This window comes from Dama dama, chromosome 3 (assembly GCF_033118175.1).
Source record: "Dama dama isolate Ldn47 chromosome 3, ASM3311817v1, whole genome shotgun sequence".
NCBI classification, from domain to species: domain Eukaryota; kingdom Metazoa; phylum Chordata; class Mammalia; order Artiodactyla; family Cervidae; genus Dama; species Dama dama.
Window position 1 is genome coordinate 58,995,296 of NC_083683.1, and position 22,342 is coordinate 59,017,637.

Below are 22,342 nucleotides of genomic sequence, written 5' to 3' on the forward strand. Positions count from 1 at the left end.
GAGACCCAGGCAAGGAAGGAATTTTTTCCCCATTTTAAAGATGAAGGAACTAAACAGGAGTTTTAAAATCACAAACAGATAAACCAAACAAACAGCTTGAAGTGTACAGAAACTCCTTTACACTGACTCTTGGACTAAAAGTTCAGAAATAAGCCCTACCCCCTTAACATATTTAATACTTCACTCCAGTGCAAAGCACCCTGCAGTGTGAGTGATCCTCTGCTCAAATAAGGAAGGAGGATCAGTAAGTGAATGCCAAGAAATTATTATGATACTAATATGGAACGGAGAAAATGGTAAAACATGACATTTTATAAATTATTTTATGTAAGAGATACTAAAATATGCAACATGTCTAAGTAAAAGGTATAGGAACAACTCTATTGCATTTCTATTAAAGTTTTTTAAAATTACCTCACTTTTTGAGAAGGTTAAACAAGGAAAGATATCTTCCTGATAGATTTTGTCTAAGAAAGGACAGGTTCTGTCCATTGTGGGCTCATCCTTCCAAGATCTGAATTCATTATACAGGGATAAGTCAGCCTGACAAAAGAAAACATGTAATAACTTTAAAAAAAGTACAAACAGAAAATCACTTTATAAAACCAAAACCTAATATATTACCAAAAAACAAATATTCTTTATTTAAAATAACAATTGAACCATTCTTGATTAGTTATAATACAGGATAGCAATTTTTAATTGAAGTATAGCTGATTTACAATATTGTTTGTTTCAGGTGTATAGCAAAGTGATTCAATTAAACATATTTTTTTTCAAATTCTTTCCATTATAGATTATTATAAGGTATTGAATATAGTTCCCTGTTGTTGTTTTAGCTGCTAAGTCATGTCCAACTCTTTAGTAACCCCCTGGAGTGTAGCTCACCAGGCTCCTCTGTCCACGAGATTTTCCCAGGCAAGAATGCTGGAGTGGATTGCCATTTCCTTCTCCAGGGGATCTTCCCCACCCAGGGACTGAACCTGCCTCTCCTGCTCTAGCAGGCAAGATCTTCCCCACTGAGCCACCAGGGAAGCCCATGGTTCCCTGTACTATACAGTAAATTCTTGGCTTATTTTATATACAGGGGTGTATATCTGTTAATCTCATACTTCTAACTTATTCCTCTCTCAGCCTTTCCCCTTTGGCAACCAAAAGATCCCTTTCTATGTCTGTGAGTCTGTTTCTGTTTTGTGAATAAATTCATTTGTACCTTTTTTAGGATTTCACATATAAGTGATCATATTTGTGTTTTTCTTTCTGACATCTTCAGTGAGTATGATGCTCTCTAGGTCCATTTATGTTGCTACAAATGGCAATATTTCATTCTTTTTAAAAAACTATCTAAACTCCCAAATAACTAGTGGGTGCTTTTCAATGTATCCACTATGGTGTCAATGATCACTACCATTACCCATCCACCAAAAAAAGTGTAGCACTAATGTTGGAGCTCTTCTTAAGGCGCAGGTGCACACTGTTCTGAACACAAAAGTCTTCTGAAAATAAACAATTTGGAACCAAGTTAATTAAAACAAGTGTTTAAATAAGTAGAGGCTGACCAAATTGTGAAATCTATTTTGGGGTCAAAAGTGACACCAACTGTTCAGCTTATTTAAGGCATTTCCAGAATTTTCTAAATTTTTACTGTATAAGCTGCAAAACTAAACGCAGCACACACACACAGTCTCCTAAATTGACTATCTCAAGTATAAAACATTCATTTAGGTTTTTTTTGTCACTTCAACATCTAGTATCTACCATCTGAGTTACCAATAAATCCAGCGGGCACCGGCCTTCCTATTCACTCTTCCAGTTGTCTCCTCTCTTTCCTTCCAATTTAATACTTTTTCCCAAGTATTCTCTTCGGATTCCCTCAGCCCAGCTCAATCCTGCCCATCAGCATATAAGGATCCACCCAGCCCCCAGCCCCCCAAACACAGAGCAGTGTCCCTCACCCGCCCGCAGCTCTAAGCCACTCTTGTCCAGAAGCACTAGATAGCCTGTAAATGACACACGGACTGCATCTACGGCCTCCAGGACAGCTCAATCAGATGCGCGTGCAGTCTATGTGAAAGTAACGAAAGACTGGCTGTACCCCAGCTTTCCTAGAGACTTTCCTTTAAGGTGTATAATGGCAATCTCAATGTGAATTTTTTTCATCCCAATCCACAAATTCCTTGAATCAAAGCTAAAGGCAAAAGGATAAAAATATTAGCAGATAAGTAATACATTTACAAATTAATTTTCTTTGTAAAGTCTACCCTTTGATGGATAGAAAACCCAAAGTGGGTAAGTAGTGTTCTGAGAAAAGATTCTAGTTAAAAGGCAATAATTTAAACTACTTATTAAGAGCTGACTCTGTCTGGAACTATAGTAATAAGCACTTCACAAACATTTAATCCTCAAAGCTGGGCAAGATAAATATTATAACCTCCATCTATAGATAAAGAAACTAGGGTTTAGAGAGATAAAATAACTTGACCAAGGTTACCAAGCAAGAAACCAGTAAAAGTTCACATCTGAGTGACTTGATCTCAAAGCCTTGCCTAACTGTGTGTGCATGCATGCACCTGTGTGCTCAGTGATTTCAGAACATACACTGTAAATGTCATGACTGAATGCCCCCATCACATTTTCTATAGAAACATGGACATGTTCCATTTTCTGTCCAACTATTATATCTAAAATTTACACAGGCCAAATTTATGTGTTTCCTTTGTCTAATAAAATATTTTGACAAGTTTTTCACAAAATATTACAAGATATAGCCAAAAAGCAAAATGTTATATGCTGCCTATATGCATATTTTAAGGAATTTCATAAATATGAAACTTTAAAACATTCCATAAGAAACATCTAAATTTTCTTAGTGTAAACAACAGGGAGGAAAGGGTACACACACACTGAGAAACCACAGCAAAAGTACAAGTTGTACCAAGCAATTAAAAATGCTATTTATCAATACTGAAAGAAATCAGAATTAAAGTTATGACTACAAAAGTTTCTTAAATATTTAACAGAAACCAGTGTGAATTTTAATTTCATCACATTCAGATTTAACCAAGTATTGAACTTTTCTCTCACCAGCATCTTTTTTTTTATGAATAACTAAACAATATGCAATTCAACTAAAATGAGCAGCAGGCCTGGTTATTCAACTTAATAAACTCCTGGCTTCTATGTAAAAATCTAAACAAGCACAGCTTCTTAAAGATTAATGAGAGACTTGAATTCGACAATGTAAAATACAACTTTCAAGAAAAAAAATGGGAGAAGGCTGCTTGTTAATTAGTGATCAATCCCCTTGGACATGCTTTCTCAACACATGTAAGTAAAAACTATTTTACAATTACACAATTTTTACTCAAAACAACTCAGAGTATTAGCACATTATCTCAGCTATCCTCATAACATACCTTATAAAATTATAAGCTTACCATCAGTTCTATTTTTTGTTGCTTAATTATCTGAATTAACTCCAGGACTTCCTTACTGATATAAAATTGTTTCTCCCAGAATTTAAGTAAAAACAATGCACCGTTCTTCAAGAAAATCACCTAATATTTTCATATATTTCTTATATTCACATTTTGCTAGAGCATGCAAGCAATAAATTTTGACTAGCCAGATCATTAAAGTCACCCACTCTCCTTTATACAACACACAACAGTTGCTCCCTAAATGAAATATCGAGATTAAGAAACTTACCAAGTTTCCAGCAGGTACTCCAAGGTCAGCCAGGTAGAGAAGGGAACGGAAGAATCCCTGAAAGCAGCCAGCTCTAGACAAAGCCTCCCCCATCTTAATACTGAATACTTTGTACTAAAACTTTTGCTGGCAAAAATCATAACCAACATCTCAGTGATGAGAATTACTAAGTATCAACAGAGTCAGAGGGGACAGTCCTGGACGAGTTACCTCTTTGCAGTCTTTTACAATTGGCTGTATCACACTGAGGTCCTGATGACTGCCACTCATAGCACTGCTTGTACTTTTATTTCTTGTATGCCCCTTTTTAAAATGTGCTTTTCCACCTGGCAGAGGCTCTTGCGTAGGTGATGTTGGAGAACTGGACAATACAAGTGTCTTCAATGCCGCTACTTCAGCTTGAAGTACATCAATCTTGAAAAGAAATCATCATAGTCACATATACTGAATATGTTTTATAACAGATGCAGCTAAATGTTAACCATTTGGTAACTTTCAGAGATGAAACATAAGTTTAATGTGTATTTCCTATGGAGTAATAAAAGACCCTGATGCTGGGAGGGATCGGGGGCAGGAGGAGAAGGGGATGACAAAGGATGAGATGGCTGGATGGCATCACCAACTCGATGGACATGGGTTTGAGTGGACTCTGGGAGTTGGTAATGGACAGGGAGGCCTGGCGTGCTGCGGTTCATGGAGTCGCAAAGAGTCGGACACGACTAAGCGACTGAACTGAACTGAATAAGAGAAAAGTAAGCTAAACGGTTTTTTTGGGAGGGCTTTTTAATTTTTAATCAGTTTTTTGATGTTCCCATACAGTCTGGATTCAGCTGCTATTCACAATGTCAGATGAAAATTTTAAAATTATCAAAATGTTTCACATTTCACTATGAGGATTTTCAGATGAGATCAGGTGTGTTCAGGGCGGTATGGCCATAGACATCACCAACTCAATGGACATGAGTTTGAGCAAGCTCCAAGAGTTAGAGATGGACAGGGAAGCCTGGCATGCTACAGTCCATTGGGTCGCAAAGAGTCGAACACAACTGAGTCACTGAATGGATGTAAATTTTCAAAATCTTCATATTTAAAAAGAGCTTATGATTAGGTGCAGTTCATTTCTAAAATAGTAACTCTAGTAACATTCAGTGCCTTTTTTAGTGAATTAAAAAATAACTGACTTTAAAATGTAATTATATAATCCTTTTGATAATATGTGTGATTCACAAAGCTTTAAATTATTTGCTTCTAATATAAATGTACACCAAATGTTCACTATTAATTCTATGTAGTAGCTATTTTCTTCTTTATGGTGTCTTGTAATTTTAAAAATCTTCTAAAGTAAGAACTACTTTTATAATCAGAACAAATCCAATAAACATCAAGGTATTTTTCAAACTGTAATTATATTTTATCCTATTAAAAGCAGTAAAACTTACTTTTCCTTGTGCTTCTTTTAGTTGTTTTTCTGCTGTTGCCTGCTTGACATTTGCTTCTCTCACCATCTTATGAGCTTCCTGAAAAAGTTAACATCTCATATTTTGGGAACAAAGTATTTAGCATTTGTTTCCAAAAATCTTTCAACAGGTGTCTATGATTGAAACAAAGATACACTAAGAAAATTTTGCCCAAAATTAAGTATTCAATGTCAACAGCTGAAGAAGCAGTAACTGTCATCAGGCAGATCAATTATTAGGAATAAAGAATAGGTACCTTCTTTTAGTATCTATTACCACAGAGGCAGGCAGGGTTAGTTTGATCATTCTAATCAATACTTGTGTAAAGACTGCAAATGTTAAAGGAGGAAAAGTCATGATTCGCATGTCAAACCCAACTTCTTTGCAGTTAGGTTTTTATAATTTGTATTCATATTACTACACAGAGCAAAGACATACAGGAGAAACAAGCAAAAATACTAACACATCAGTAATGCTGCAGTTTATAGGAGTAACAGCTGAGAAGCCTTAGAGCTTCCAATAAACATACTCACAAATCGATATTAAATCTTGATTTTGTGCAGAGCAATAGAAAAAGGTTGAGTTTATCCTTTCGTAAGATCTTAATTTTTTAGTACCAAATATATGAAACTCTAGGTATTTATTTCTCCTTTATTCACACAACATTTATTCATGACATCTATTCCTGAGCTACCGTTTCAGGCGCTGATAATTCTTAAGGAGCTTACACTCTGAAGACATTCTAATAATCAAATAAAATATGAGTACAAATTCTGGATTTTATTCTAAATCTATTATGAAGCCTTGTGGCTTTTTAAGAAAGAGAATGACGTTATGTTATTTGTATTTTGAAAAGCTTTCTCTGCTGTATGGAATAATCCCTATAAAATATGAAGGTGGACTGGAACAGTACAGAGGGTGCTTCCAACAATCCCCCAGGATGTGAGAGCATAGATCTTAGAACTTCAGTTTACTGTTCATGAGGAAGAGAGTGATGGAAGGCAGAAGGAAAGAAATCAGCTTCAAAGATGTTTAACAGTTTGACAAGAGAACCCTCCCTCGGTCTGTCGACTGTTCAGGGAAGGGTGGAGGTTCTCCACACCAGAGTTCCACGATGGCACTCCCATTTGTTCATTTGCTCTCAGAGTATGTAACGACATTGCACCTTGTATTATTATTATTATTTTTATTATATGCCCTTGTATTATAATAGATTTACAGACATTATTTTAAATAAGAAAAGCTTTACTATCAATGCTCATAATGAGATGAGATTAACTGTCAGAATACCCCATGCACCACTATGCTGGCTATTTTGTGTCAAAGCCTGGAGGAGCTATCAACTTTAATAGTGAGATAAGCATTTTTCTTTTAAAAATAACCAGTATTTCAGATGTGCTGAATTTGTACAAGTGGCTGTCATTAAAATACTACTTGACAGGTAGTTTAAAAATAATAAGTATATCTAATCTAATCCTTCAAGATAAGTGACATTTTAACTATGAATCCAGAAGTAACATGTGCTATGGAGAGAATACTTGTTTAATGTTTAGAATTGGATTCCATTTTCATTAATGGCGGACCATGCAACTTGGAACAAACTTCCTACAGAGAATAGTTTTTAAAAGCTGGACAAATTTTTTTTTAATGTTTTTGAAGGCAATAGAGAGCAACGAAATAGTGAAGAACCAGAGGACCAAGATCCAGAAGAAGTAAACTGAGGAAAGTGAGCTGAAACTTGGGGTGATTTGTACCCTTAGAGATATAAGGGATGTACTGAAGAGGTTTAAAATAAATATAACTGGAGTCCAAAAAGGAAAGAGAAAAGAGCTAGAATGAGGCAAGAGGAGTATCTAAAATGATAATTCATAGGATTTTAAAAACTGACAAAAGACATCAAAAGATATATGAGCTTGAAAACTTTTCTATCACTGTCATTCTGAAACCAAAAAATTATGTAAGTATCATCTACACAGCAAAGTCAGTAAACTTTCTAGAAAGGCCAGATAGTAAGTAGTTCAAAATTCTAAGCCATATGGTCTGTATTGTAACGACTCAACTCTGCTGCTATAGTGTGAAGACAGCCACAGACAATAAATCAATGAGTGTAGCCATTCCAATAAAAATTCATGGGCACTGAAATATGAGTTTCATAGTCTTCATATGTCACAAAATATTTCTCTTTTCAATTCTTTTTCCTCCTCTTACCATTTGAAAATGTAAAAACCAACCTTGGCTCATTAGGTTGCACAAAAGTATTTATAGGCCAGTTTTGACCTACAGGGTATAGTTTGCAGACCTGTGATCTATACAAACATTCATGTCCATATATTTACAAACGTTGAAGACAGAATTTTTTTCCTCTCTGGTTAGCAGTGATTCAAATTAATTGATCTTTTTTTTTCTTTTTTAAAAATAATTTTTATTCACCATCTTCTGATTAGTTTTCAAAAACAATTTGTGGGCATTAGAGAAGACAAAAATTCACTAGAGAATGTTATGGAAAAACTTTCACATAACTAGCAATGGGACTGAAAACTCAGTATCATGATTTATTACAGGAAAAGACATACTCGTTCCTTTCAGATGAGTATATCTGTGAGTTATCAGTAGCATTACATCTAAATTTTAAAAATGGAATTTAGACCATATCATCATCTGGATCATAAATTTAAAACAAGGTTTCAAAAGCAAGATAACATTCAATCACAATGCTCTCACTAAATAAATATACACATATACAATATGTTTTAGTGAGAATACTTCTGCATTATAAAAAATTTAAGTATTTTTATTATTTCATTATTTTATTATTTTTTAAAACTTTTGTGTTTTATATGTATGTAATATTATGATGGGTGTCAGTATATGTGCATAATTTATAAGTAAGTACATATGTCTTAGAACAGTGCCTAGTACATAGGGAATTCTTAATATCTTCATCATAATGAAGGTTCATGCTCAAATTTGTCTCTGTGGCTTGAAAGAAATGGGAAGTGCCACTTATGACTTTCACCGTACTTAAAAGCAAGATCAAGGTCATGAATTTGAGTCCTAACATTCTTCTTAACTCTACTTATGATTTTCTTCACAGACAAAATAATTTGTACTATATGTTCTTACAGCATTGTTGAGAGAAACTAAGCATATCAAAGACATTTACTAAAATTGGCTGAAAAAACACAAAACCATCTTAAGACTACATGTCTTTTTTTCCATGTTAAATGTAGACTACTTTGTAAAGCATTCTTTCAACTTAATTCATTTTATATTTTATATTACCTCAAAATCCATAATACTATAAGAAAAAATATATATACATATACACACATATATACAACTTTATAATCTTATATTTTTTGCTAAATACAAAGTATAATTATATTCAAGATCATTCATCATATATAAATTCCTAATCTCAGTTTACAAGCTTACCAAAATTATATAAATTGAGTTTATTCAGAATAATCTTTAATTCTTAAAAAACGATTTATACATATACATAAAACATAAGCAAAAGTATTTTTTCATAAAACAATGGTAAACTGAGAGGCACAACTGAGACCACAGGAAAATTTTCTCTACTTTTTTTCTAAACTCAGTAAGCAGTTGGTTTGAATACAATCTTCTTCATTACTGAAATCATCTTTAATTAGTGTAGTTTCTTTCCCAGAAAGTACACACAGTTAAGGTTATTAGTCACTGTTAGGTCAGAGGTAAATTAGGGACCCCAACATTATGCTTTTTAGATAACTTTTTCACTCACTGCACAAACTGCACTCCTGGTATTTCACACCCTGCTAGAGACAGGGAAAAGCTTCTGTTTGTTCTCCTACTTCACCTACAAAATGACATGTACGTGCAGCTGGGGGGGGACTAAGTGGGGGCTAAAACTAAGGGCAGGCTGGTGGGAAACCAACATTAACATAAGCAGCATAATGTATCTGCTTTCTTATCTACTAACGCTATATTATAAAATTTTCTTCTAACCAGACGTTACTGAAAGAAACGCCTTATGTTTCTGTACACTCCTTCTACATATAAAAATGTAACATTACATAACTCCTGTTCCAGATCTTTGTATGTTAGTAGCTCAGTCATGTCCGACTGAGACCCCATGGACTATAGCCCACCAGGCTTCTCTGTCCATGGGATTTCCCAGGCAAGAATACTGGAGTGGGTTGCCATTCCCTTCTCCAGAGAATCTTTCTGACCAAGGGATCAAAGTCAGGTCTCTGGAATTGCAGGCAGATTCTTTGCCATCTGAGTTACCAGGAAAGCCCTCCATATCTTTAATTTCCCATTATTTCTAAGCTTAAATTTATCTTCCTATTATCTGTGATAACTAGCTAACTAAACAAAAAAAAAGTTAGTTTTTAAACATTCATGAAAGAAAATCACCCCAAAAAAGACAAGTGAGAGAGCAAAGGGGTGTGAGCAGAGGGGGGCATGGAAAGCCCACACCTCTGAAAGTATCCTCTGCAATATTACTTATAACAATAAAAACTGTGGCATATACACTTGATAGATTATGATTTTCATTACACTGACTATGTAGTAACATGAAAAGATGTTATTTAAAGTACAAAATATATTAGGATTACAACTATGCAAGCAAATATGCATACCTAAAACTAAAAAAGACTCTGCATATCCAAAAATAACAAAGGTGAAGAAACTTTTCCCTTAAAATCCATTTTTACATTAAAAATTTTAAGAACAAATTTTCAGGGGAAAAAAGAAAATATTGGTAAAGTGATAACGACACTAGCCATTCTAGTAACACATCAATGTTTTTGATAAGGAACCTCTGAAGGCTAAAGATCTTATAACCTAAAGGAGGTGCGCTAGGTAGTGGTTCTTAACCTAGAAAATAATATCCTCTCCCCACCCTCCACAAGGATACTTAAAAGTTGCCAAAATGATGAGGGAGTATTACTAGAATACTGGGGGCAACATCAAGTGTGATGGTTAATTCTGTGTGTCAACCTGACTGGGCCCCAGGTGCCGAGGCATTTTAGTTAAACGTTCTGGATGTTTCTGTGAAGATGCTTCTGGATGAGCTACTATGTGAATTGGTAAAGTGAGTAAAGCAGATTGCACTCCTCAATGTGGGTGTGGCTCATCCAATTAGCTGAAGGTCTGTTAGAATAAAAATGCTCATCCTCCAAAAGAAAGAGAGAATTCTTCCTGTTTTCAGACTTAAGTTGAAACACCAGCTCTTCCTGGGTCCCAAGCCTGCCAGCCTTTGAACTAGAAACTAGAATTACATGATCAGCTCTCCTAGTTCTCTGGCCTCTGGACTGAGACTGGAACTACACCATCAACTCTTCAGGGTCTCTAGTCTATCAACTCATCCTCCAGGTTCTGGACTTGCCAACCTCCTTACATAAGCCTCTTTCTACACATATATAGATATATGTATGCACAGACATGCATCCTATTGGTTCTGTTTCCTGGAAAGCCCTGATTAATACACCAAGGATGCTAATGTCTTACAATGTCAATGGCACCCCTACTGAGAAACACTGTTTGAATTGGGTAGAAATTTTGATCCTGTGGCAGGCTGGAGACAAAGATAGGTGCCTTCTAATGTTCCTCAAATCATCCCCTTTCAGAAAACTACCTCAAAGGTTTTCCATCTGTGTTATGGAATCATATAAAGTTACTTGAAAGCAGCCCCTAAATAGTTGGTAAAATAAATTAAAATTTACCTCCTCTCTTTTCATTCACATTTTTAAACCACCCGATTCTAGTAGCCCATAGTTTTTTACATCATTTTAAGTTGTAGCCTCTACATTTCTTAAATATTTTTTTAGAGGACTTACAAATATGCATGAAGCTAAGCATATCTTTTTCAAGATTCCCTCAAAAAATAATTCTATCAATATATAAAAATTAAGACATTGCTCTTGACCAAGACATAAACAGACCAACCTCAAATAGACTAGCTGTGAGTTCCTCCAACTCCTGTCCAAGTTGATCTCGTACTTTAGAAAGCCTCTCACACTCTTCATCTTTTAACTTCAGTTCCTATGAGAAATTGATCATTTTATTTTTTTTAACTTCCAAAGTTTGATGTTAGACTCAGAAGACTATATAGTCTTTACTAATAAAATTATAAAATATTAATACTGCCCCCTCCTACAACATTCACACTGGAAGTTTTTATTTAGCACTTGCTATGTGGAAACAACCAGGCAAATCTAAAATTACAAATAATTCTAACTCACATATTAAATTTTCATAAAATATACAAAGATTAAGTATAACTATTCATTACCTGTGAAAATAAACAAAGAACTTCATTTTTTTTCCTTAACGTTGCTCTGAAAATATCTGTTTCCATCAAGTAAGGAATTTCTTCAATTAACGCAGGTTCATTTCAATAAATGTTTAGTGACGTTGTTTCATGTTTACCTTAACAATTGTTTACCTATAGATAATTTCATGCACCATACTGCAGTTAGTATAAAATGTCCATTAGGAGACTATACCCATTTAACACTGTGAGGCAAGCAATGTATATTATATTTAAAATCAAGAAGAGTATTAATGACAAAAATCCTGTATTTATACATAACTCCTCAAAAGGTAATACATAGGTGCTAAAAAATTCCTTTATTAAGATGTTAAAATATGCAATTTTAAAAAATTTTATATGTAAATTTATCTTTCAAACTTAGAGATTAAAAAAAAATCCAAGCTCCCTATATATTGGCCACAGATACACTAATAAAATAATGAGTTAGTTGTGCTATAATTGTGGTGGCAGCATAGTTTCTGAATTCTCCAACAACTCCTAAAATCACTGCAGATGGTGACTGCAGTCATGAAATCAGAAGATGATTGCTTCTTGGCATGAAAGTTATAACAAACCTACACAGTGTGTTAAAAAGTAAAGACATCGCTTTGCCAACAAAGGTTTGTATAGTCAAGGCTGTGGTCTTTCCAGTAGTCATGTACAGACGTGAGGGCTGTGCCATAAAGAAGGCAGAGCACCAAAGAATTGATGCTTTCAAACTGTGGTGCTGGAGAAGACTGTTCAAAGTCCCTTGCACAGCAAGGAGATCAAATCAGTTAATCTTAAGGGAAATAAACCCTGAATACTCTTTGGAAGGACTGGGGCTGAAGCTGAAATTCCAATACTTTGGCCACCTGATGTGAAGAGTCGACTCATTGGCAAAGGCCCTGATGCTGCGAAAGACTGAAGGCAGAAGAAGAGGGCAACAGAGGATGAGATAGTTGGATGGCATCACCGATTCAATAGACAAGAACTTGGGCAAACTCCAAGAGATGGTGAGGGACAGGGAAGCCTGGTGTACTCCAGTCCATGGGGTCACGAAAAGTTGGACATGACTTGGTGACTGAACAACAACTCCTAAAAACCAAATATACCGGCTGGGATATCAGAAGAACCCAATGATTACATCTTGAACAAAACTAACTAAAAGTGAATCCTCACAAATTGTAGACCCTGAGAAAACGTGGTTACACTGCCCAGACCACAGAATCAGGAGTTATGTGGAAGGGAGCACCAGAAGTGAAAGCACTTCCATTCCCACAGAGTCCCAATATTCCCCCCACCCCTCTGGTGGAGGCTTTAAGATTAGCAAGTGAATCTCCCTCACTTACGGTCTAGGTAATTTTCAAACTGCTGCTCTCAGGGTGAGTCTGCATGTGAGTCTTTTAGATTGGAATCTCAGTTCCCTAGAGTTTTTGGGTCTCCTGGACATAAGCCCCATTGATTTTCAAAGCCAAATGTTTTGGGGCTTATCTCTCCACTGCAGGTCCCAGGGGTTGAAGTGCCTAATGTGGGGGCACAAACCGCTTGGGAAATCCAATTCATTTAAACATGAAAGACAAAAAAATGTTATGTGAAGTTACCATTACAAAAAAGTTAAACATAAAGCCAAGTCAGCTACAAAGTAAAGAAAATCAGATAGGTATCAAATTTCAAAAGCATTTATGCTAAAAAACAATGGAGTCACATTTTTAAGATACTCAAGGGGAAAAAAAATGTGAGTTGAGAATTTTATATCCCGTCAAAGTATCCTTCAAATGTAAGACCAGAGACTAAAAGTTATAAACCTGTCACACTTTAGAAACTATATCTCCCATGAGCTTTCCAGAATAATCAGGCAGTGAATGAGTTTCATATAATCAAGAAAAAGAAGGAGAAGCTTTAACATTAAGGACAGGGGATGAGAAACAAATGTATTTAACTGTAAAACTACAAATAAAAGATGAGGATACACAAGAATGAAAAGATAAGCCACAGACTGGGAGAAAATATTTGCAGAAGACATCTGATAAAGGACTGTTAGCCAAAATATACAAAGAATTCTTAAAACTTAACAGTAAGAAAACAATTTGATTAAAAAGCGTGCAGAAGATCTGAAACGACACCTTGCCCAAGTTATAGAGATGTCAAATGAGCACATGAAAAGATGTTCCATATTATATGTCATCAGGGAAATGCAAACAACATGATTCCACCACACACCTATCAGAATGACCAAAAAGCAGAACTACAGCAATACATACTGACAAGGATGGGAGACAACAGGAATTCTCACACACTGCTTCGGGGAATACAAAATGGTACAGCCACTTTGGAAGACTTTCAGCAATTTTTTTGCAAAACCAAACATATTCTTACCACACAATCCAGTAATCATACTCCTTGGTATTTACCCAAAGGAACTGAAAACATATCCACACAAAAGCCTGCACACAGATGTTTATACATTCATAACTGCCAAACTTGGAAGCAACCCTATATGCTTCAGTTAAGTGAATGAATAATTAAACTGTGGTATATCTAAACAACAAACCACTACTCAGCATTAAATGGAAATGAGCTATCAAGCCATGAAAAGATATGGAGGAAAAGAAATGCATGACTAAATAAAAGAATCTAATCTTAAAAGGCTGCATGCTGTATGATTCCAACTATATGACATTCTGAAAAAGGGAAAACTATGGAGACGGTAAAAAGATCAGTGGGCTGCCAGGTACTAAGAAGTAGGGAGGGATGAATAGATAGAACATAAAGGATTTTTGCAATGCAGGAGAGCCAGGTTTGATTCCTGGGGCAGAAGATTCCCTGGAGAAGGAAACGGCAACCCACTTCCGTATTCTTGCCTGGAGAATCCCACGGACAGAGTAACCTGACAGGCTACAGGCCATGGGGTTGCAAGAGTCGGACATGACTTTTCGAATAAACTACCACCACAGAGGATTTTTAAGACAGTGAAACTATTCATATGATACTAATGACAGATATATATCATTATGTTTTAGTCAAAACCCATAGAAATTAAACTAGAATTAAATGACAGAGGCAAAGGAAAGAAAGTTACAAGATAATTTTATAGTGTTGCTTATAGTAGGGAACAAAATCAGTATCTAAAGAAAGGCTAAGAGAAATTCTTTGATTAAAGATAACAACTAGAATAGAAATCAAACCTTCCAAAATACAAAAAGGAAAAAAAGAAAAAAAGGAAGAGAATGCAAAGAAAACAGTACACATAGTGAAAAGATTTGTATACACACAGAGTAGACATTTGAAAGCTATGTGACAGAAACAAGCCTAAATACAGCATTTTTTTTCAATAAACATAAATGTGTGTAACTCACTTATTAAAAGAAAATTATTTTCAGACTGGCTAAAAGAGCAAAATCCATCTCTAGTCTCTATACAAGAGACACACCTAAAATAAGTAATTCAGACAGATTAAAAATAAAAGGCTTGGCAGAACTGTACTAAAAAATATAATACAAATAAAACCAAAATAGAGACCTGAATACTGATATCAGACACAAGGCAGAAGTCATTAAAGAAGATAAACTTCATAATGCTAAAGACTACAACACAAAATGAAAACCTTACAATACTCTCAAATACAAAATACAAAAGTAGATCTAATAGGAAGAAAGACATATTATGTTCTTGAATAGAAAGTAGGAAGTCATCATAAAGATGCCAATTCTCCCTGCGTTTTTATTTTATTTTTTTTTAAGTTTTTTTTTTCTTTTTTATTAGTTGGAGGCTAATTACTTCACAACATTTCAGTGGGTTTTGTCATACATTGATATGAATCAGCCATAGAGTTACACGTATTCCCCATCCCAATCCCCCCTCCCACCTCCCTCTCCACCCGAATCTATAAATGCATAAATTTAATACCAGGTCCTTCTGAACTCTAAAATTTCACAATTTTATAACTATATGTGAAACTGAGTCAATTCATTCAACATTTACTACTATATAGGTATTATGGTAACCCCTCAGGATACCAAGTAAGACACTGTTCTTTGAGAAGTTTCCAATCCTTAGAGCAAAACATATATCATTCACAAAAGCAAATTCTTGACTCGTTCCCTACCATCTACCACAGTAAACCTCATCCTGATATTAAAGACCCTCTACAACATGTGCTCACTTTCCCTTTTCAGAGTTATTACCCTTGATCCACACTCTAAAACTAGAGTTAAATTGTTCTGATTTGTTCGTGTTTCATTTCCCAATTTGATCTCATCCACCTGGACTGCCATAAACATTTGACTCTTTATGCTTCTAGATCCAACTCAATCTACCTATATGAACTCAAGTTTGTATTTCATATGAATACTTTTTAAAATGTCACTTGTACTTTTCATTATCAGTACCTTATACTGTAATACAGCTATATGAAATTAACTCCTTCAACAAACACTAATTTTGTGTTAACAATTCATCAGGTATTCATCAAGGGTCTGGAAAGAGAAAAGGAAGGAGGCCTGCTTCATGCTTTTCATAAAGCCATAGCCTACTAACAGTGGCAAATATTTAAATAGATTCACAAGGAAAAGGAAACAGGAAACAAATATTTAAACAGATTCACAAGGAAAAGTCCTGATAAGGATTATCATAGTGATATGCACATACTAGAGAAAGTAGGAGCTTGCCAAATGTAAAGACTAAAACTGTGTAAGCTACAGTAGCAAAAGACAGGGAAAGGTTGATGCCATAGTTAGATAATGCCAGAAAATTAGGTTTGTGGTGAGTCCTGAAAAACCTTGGCTAAGAAAGTGGAACTTTAAAAAAAAGAGAATATCATCTCAAGGGTGATGGGAAGTCACTGGAGGATTTTAAACAGGATAGTGACAATCAGATTGCAATTCAAAGCAGTAACTTATCAGTGTGCTAGATTAAAAAAAAATTAAGACAGGGAAAACAGTTAATTACTGCAATATTTTAGGCAACAGACACAAATTTACAGTAGCAATATTAGAGAAAAGAAACTTAAGAGACATTCAAAACAGAAAACCAGGACTCTGTAAGTATACTCCATCAAAGTTAACACTATTCTGAAGATAAACATGTTATACATCAAGAGAGAAAAAATGCTGGCAATGAAACTATAATCTGATGGTGGTTTTTTTTTTTTCCTGTTAGAATTTTCATTTTGTACTTTACAGGAAGAAGTCTTTTAAACTGATGGAGACACAAATTTTTTATGTCATTCTTTTGTACCTTTCTCTTTGTTTTGATGTCATATCATAGTGAGATCCTTTTAAGATTTTTAACCCAGTAATTCACAGTAACAAATAAAGCACTCAACTCACATAAATTCCACTGACTTAATAATAACATGAACAGCTTTAAGCAAGTTCATGCACAAGCAGACAATGATAACTGTCGTGACTGCTGCTTAGCTGGGAGCAATTTTAAAACTCATACTGATTTCACAGATGTTAAAATGAGGGAAAACATTCAATTCAGAATCAATGAAACATTACCACATATACATGTCTTTTTTCCCCAACTAGTAAACATCTTTACTGCTGCTGCCAAGTCACGTCAGTCGTGTCCGACTCTGTGCGACCCCATAGACAGCAGCCCACCAGGCTCCCGTCCCTGGGATTCTCCAGGCAAGAATGCTGGAGTGGGTTGCCATTTCTTTCTCCAGTGCATGAAAGTGAAAAGTGAAAGTGAAGTCGCTCAGTCATGTCCGACTCTTAGCGACCCCATGGACTGTAACCTACCAGGCTCCTCCGTCCATGGGATTTCCCAGGCAAGAGTACTGGAGTGGGGTGCCATTGCCTTCTCCCAAACATCGTTACTAGTAAAGTCTAATTTATCTTTCCCTCTACAAGGCCTATTAAAACTTTAAGTACACTGGTTACTCAAGAAATGTTTGTTCATTAAAGAACACAGTAAATGTTTATAAACAACCCTGGTCACAGTTAGCAGGGCCATGCCAAACATGGATTTGTAGAAGTATGTGTTTCGAATTACTTTCTCTGACTGCAAGCTATAATATTCCACTGAATTTTATTTTCTAAGTCATTTTCATTTTCTTTTAAGGAAGAATAATTGAAAGTTGAAAGTAATACCTTATACCAGTAGGTCTCACACGTTACTGAATATAATAATCAAAAGAATATAAGAATCAAAGAAAGAATATGTATACCAGAAACTAATACAACACTATGAATCAAGTATACTTCAACTGAAAAAGGGAGAAAAAAGAAGAATCAATAGGATAGTTTATTGAACATGCATATCCTCCAGCCTCAATACAATAATTTTTTTTTTAACAGAATCTAGGGTAGACTCCAGGAATCTACATTTTAAAAAACATGTACTAAAACCCAACTTCTGCCTCAGGATTCCACCAAGAGTTGTTCTTCAGCAATGATCTGTAGAAGGCCAGAAGAAAAGATCACAAGAAGTTAAGGACTACATCACCATCTCAAGTGCATCTCTGCACTTGACACTCAATCACCACACGCTTGGTCTCCCTATGTACAGTGCAGGTTTGTGCTGGTAAGTGGTTGCCCCACCAATGACTACATTTCCCCGTCCATCACACATTTAAGTGTCAGCATGAAACTGGCTCACACCAAAGAAATATGAGTAAAAGTTAGGTGTATCACTTCTAAGTTGAAGTTTTTTAGAAGCAGGTGTGCTTTCTCCAACTTTTCTTTACCCTTCATCTCACTGGTTAGATACAGATAATAAAACCCTAAAAGATCACAAAGATCCAAGATGGAAGAAACACACAGATTCCTGAATTATTTCACAAAGAACTGCCTATGAACTATGAACACCTGCTTAAGAGTGTTAAGTGAATAAAAATGAACTTCTACCACAGTAAGTCACTAAAATTTAGGGGTACCTCATAAGGAGCTGGCACATCCCTAACTAATATATTCTGTATGTCTACTTACACAACAGTGTAATGCATGCACATATTCATTTAATCAACAGAATGTGTTGAGAACCTTATATGTGCTCAAGATATAATCATGAGCAAAAACACATGTAATCCCAATCCTTGTGAAGCTTAAAATTACTGAAGTGTATGTGTAAGTGTAGACATCTACGTTGGGGTTAACTGGCATGGGGCAGAGCAATCAATACAAACAAACAGAACCTTCACTCTCAATCAAGATAGAATAACAGGGATCATATTCACCACCCCGCCTGACACAACTGAAAAACTGGAAAAAACATACGAAATGATTTTTAAGACACTGGATGCAGGCAAAAAAAAAGTGATCCTCCAGAAATGGGAAATAATAAAGCAAAGCCTATGAGTTGTTCCAGCTTATCACCTGAAGAGAAAAAAGCATTAGTAGATACGGATTCAATGTTATTAAACTGTATTTCATATGTTTAAGAAGCTAAGACAAAGCACATTAAGTAAAATACTTAAAAGATCCAACCAAACTTTCAGTGATGAAGACTACCACGTCTGTGATAAAGATAATAATAATAATACACTGTGTCGAATTAACATATTAGATACTACAGGGGAGAGAAAGAACAGTGATACTGGTGACAGAGCAATAGAAATCATCCACAATTAAACAGAGAGAAAAAAACATTAAAAAAAATGAATGAATAGAGCACCAGTGAGTTATGGGACTTCAAACAGTCTAATGTGCATGTAACAGGAGTCCCAAAAGAAAGGAGAGATAGAGGAGATATGTAAATACGTTTGAAGAAGTAATGGTCAAATTTCCCAATTTCTATGAAAAAAACAAGCAACGTACCCACTTAAGAAAATCAACAAATTTCAAGCTCAAGAAACCTGAAGAGGACTACAAGAAGACACACCATAATCAAATCATTTGCAGCCAATGATAAAGAGAAATATCACATCACAGTACAGAGAAACAAAAGTAAGGGTTAACAGTTGACTTTTCATGAGAAACAGTGCAAGCTAGACCACAATGCAGCAAGACCTTCAAAATAATGATACTGATAGAAAAAAATTATCAACCTGAAATGCTTTAGCTGGTGAAAATACATTCCAAAAACAAAGATGAAAAGAAGATCTTTCAAGACACAATAGCTAAAAAAAATTTATCAGCAGCATACAACAAAAAATACTAAAGGATGCCCTTCAAGTAGAAGGAAAACGTTATTAGATGGAAATCTGGATCCACATAAAGGAATGAAAAGCACTAGAAATGGTAACGACATGGGTAAATATAAGGATTCTGACAATTTAAATGGGCTTCCCAGGTGGCACTAGACCACCCGCCAATGTAGGTAGACAAAAGAGACACAGGTTCGATCCCTGGGTTGGGAAGATCCCCTGGAGGAGGGCACAGCAACCCACTCCAGTATTCTTGCCTGGAGAATCTCATGGACAGACGAGCCTGGTGGGCTGCAGTCCACAGGGTCGCAGAGAGTCAGACACAACTAAAGTGACTTAGCATGCATAGCATGCATACGGATTTTTAAATCCCTTTAAAAACAACCAGTTGTTTAATGAAAAAAATAAGTTAAATGTATCCTGAAATTTAAAATATATGGAGAAGTAAAATATATGGTAATCATAGCATAAAAACTGAAAGGGGGAGATAAAAGTACACTTGACCTCTGAACAACATGGGTTTGAACTGCACATGTCCATTTATATGTGGATTTTTTTCAATAAATACATACTACAGTACCACACAATCCATGACTGATTGACTCCAAGGGTGTGGAACTATGTATACAAAGGGCTGACTGGAAATTCAAATGCAGATTTTCAAACACAGGGGTCAGTGCCCCTACGTCCACATTGTCCACAGGTCAACTATATTTTTGTAAGTTCTTATATACGAGGTAGTATAGTATCACTAGAAAGTAGAGACTGATTAAAGATGCATACAATAAACCCTAAAGCAACCACGAAATTAGCAAAAAGATGACATATAACTGATAAGTCAACAGAGCAAAGATGAAATCACAAAAATATATAGAATTAATCCAAAAGGCATAAAAGGGAAAGGGGGGAAAGAAACATAAGAGACGAACAGAAAACAAATAGTAAGTTGGCAAATTTAAACCAAACTATATCACATTAAATATAAATAGTCTAACATAAGCATACCAGTTAAAAGGCAGAGATTAGAAAGGATTAAAAAAAAAGATCTAATGACGTGCAGCCTACAAGAAAACCCACTTTAAACAAGAAGACAAAAATAGGTTAAAAGTAAAAGGATGGAAAAATGGGAACTGTCTAGCCACTCTTAAAATCATCATCAAAGTAAGAAGAATGACTACTGACATAATTTTGATTCACATGTTGCTATAATTCAGGAAATATTTTCATATTCAACAGTCCTTTACAAGGCTTAAGCTCTAAGTAAGTATCAATACTATCTTGAATTCTTCATAACAGAATTCACCATTTGCATGTGTTCACACATCATTATCATTTCAATTATGTCAACAGTACTTCTAAATACAACAAACTAAAAATTTCAAAACAAATTTTCAACCTGAGCTAAGAAATTATCAATATATCCTAATGAATAAGTAACCACAATGTATTCTCAAACATGGATATATATGTCCAATAGTTCCCTTCTATATAAATTGTGATTTCACTTAGTATTCTGTACTAAGAGTCTGAACCAGATGACATAGGCCAAATATAACCACATCTCACCACACCCCCTACCTTTGGGGAAAAGTTTAAAAGAATATTGATTTATCTTTCTGATATATTCAACCACAAATGTTTTAACATCTCTTTATGGCCGTCTAACCATCAGGCATCCACTGAAGCATTTATAGAGACATACACACACATCATGCTAGGCACCAGGGATACCAAAACCAGTGTTATACTCCTGAGAAACAAGTCTGTTGGGGGAGAAAATGGGAATATATATTTGTAAAATGTCATACGTGGAAAATATGTTGTAGAATGATTTCCCTATCTTCTCAACTTTCTAAATGTGAATTGGTCCATTTCACCTTAGTGTGAAATTTATATACATAGAGCTGTTTGTATTATTCCTTTACTATACCTTTAATGTCTGCAGGGTCTGTACTGATATCCCCTATTTCATTCCTGCTATTGTGTCTTCTATTCTTGTTTTTATCAGTCTTGTTAGAGGCTTGTCAACGTTATTGATCTATTTAAAGAACCAGCGCTTTGTTTGTTTATTTTCTCTAATTTTTATGTAACCAGTTTCATTGTTTCTGCTTTTTATTATTTTCTTCCTTCTGCTTGCTTCTGGTTTTATTTTGCTCATCTTTTTCTAGTTTCTTAAAGTGGGAGACTAGATTGTTGATTTGAAACTTTTCCTTTTCTCTAATGTATAAATACTTAGTGCTACAAATGTCCCTTTAAAGTTTAATTACAGACTCAGAATAAGAAAGAAATTTAGTCACAAATTTGGGAATATCAGAAATTTATAAAAAAAAATAAAAATAAAAAATAAAAGATGAGCAAGTGAGAAATAAAACAAATTAGGAAGAAAGACAAATCTCCAAGTTAAGATACAGAAAACATTCAAATTCAGCTGAATAGCACAGCATTATTACTAAAACTATTCCTCAAAACATAATGACTTGGACCTAATGGCTTCAAGTAAATAATCACAAAATCAACCACGTGTAGAGAAGAAAAAAATCCACATACAGAATGTAACTCCCCAAATCTGCACTACAGAAAATGCAAGACAAGGAAAGGGAAAACAAAGAATTAAGAGTCTCTTTTTTTTCTGTTCGTATTCTTGGATCAGCTTCTTTACTATCGAGACCAAGTCACAGATTCCTAAATGCTGCCCAACCGCAACTGAGAGTACGCACGTGCAAAAGAAAGGTGCAGAACTATAATGATTTCACCTGAGTTGCCCCCATGGACAAATATTCATTCTGAATGTAACATAAA

The 22,342-nt window shown here is 35.1% G+C and overlaps 1 protein-coding gene across 5 annotated transcripts in view; it reads right to left on the bottom strand.

The window, feature by feature from the left end:
• RAB3IP (RAB3A interacting protein) overlaps positions 1-22,342 on the bottom strand; it is a 49,429-nt gene that overhangs the window by 10,037 nt on the left and 17,050 nt on the right. For 4 of the 5 annotated variants that reach the window (XM_061130218.1, XM_061130204.1, XM_061130211.1 and 1 more), the window contains 4 exons: positions 11,103-11,198; positions 5,148-5,225; positions 3,919-4,122; positions 415-543 (listed from right to left, as the gene is read on the bottom strand). In XM_061130218.1, the coding sequence (XP_060986201.1) occupies positions 415-543; positions 3,919-4,122; positions 5,148-5,225; positions 11,103-11,198 (507 nt within the window). Of the gene's footprint in view, positions 1-414; positions 544-3,918; positions 4,123-5,147; positions 5,226-11,102; positions 11,199-11,448; positions 11,586-22,342 lie in introns of those variants that run through there. The other variant, XM_061130231.1, reaches the window with a different exon arrangement.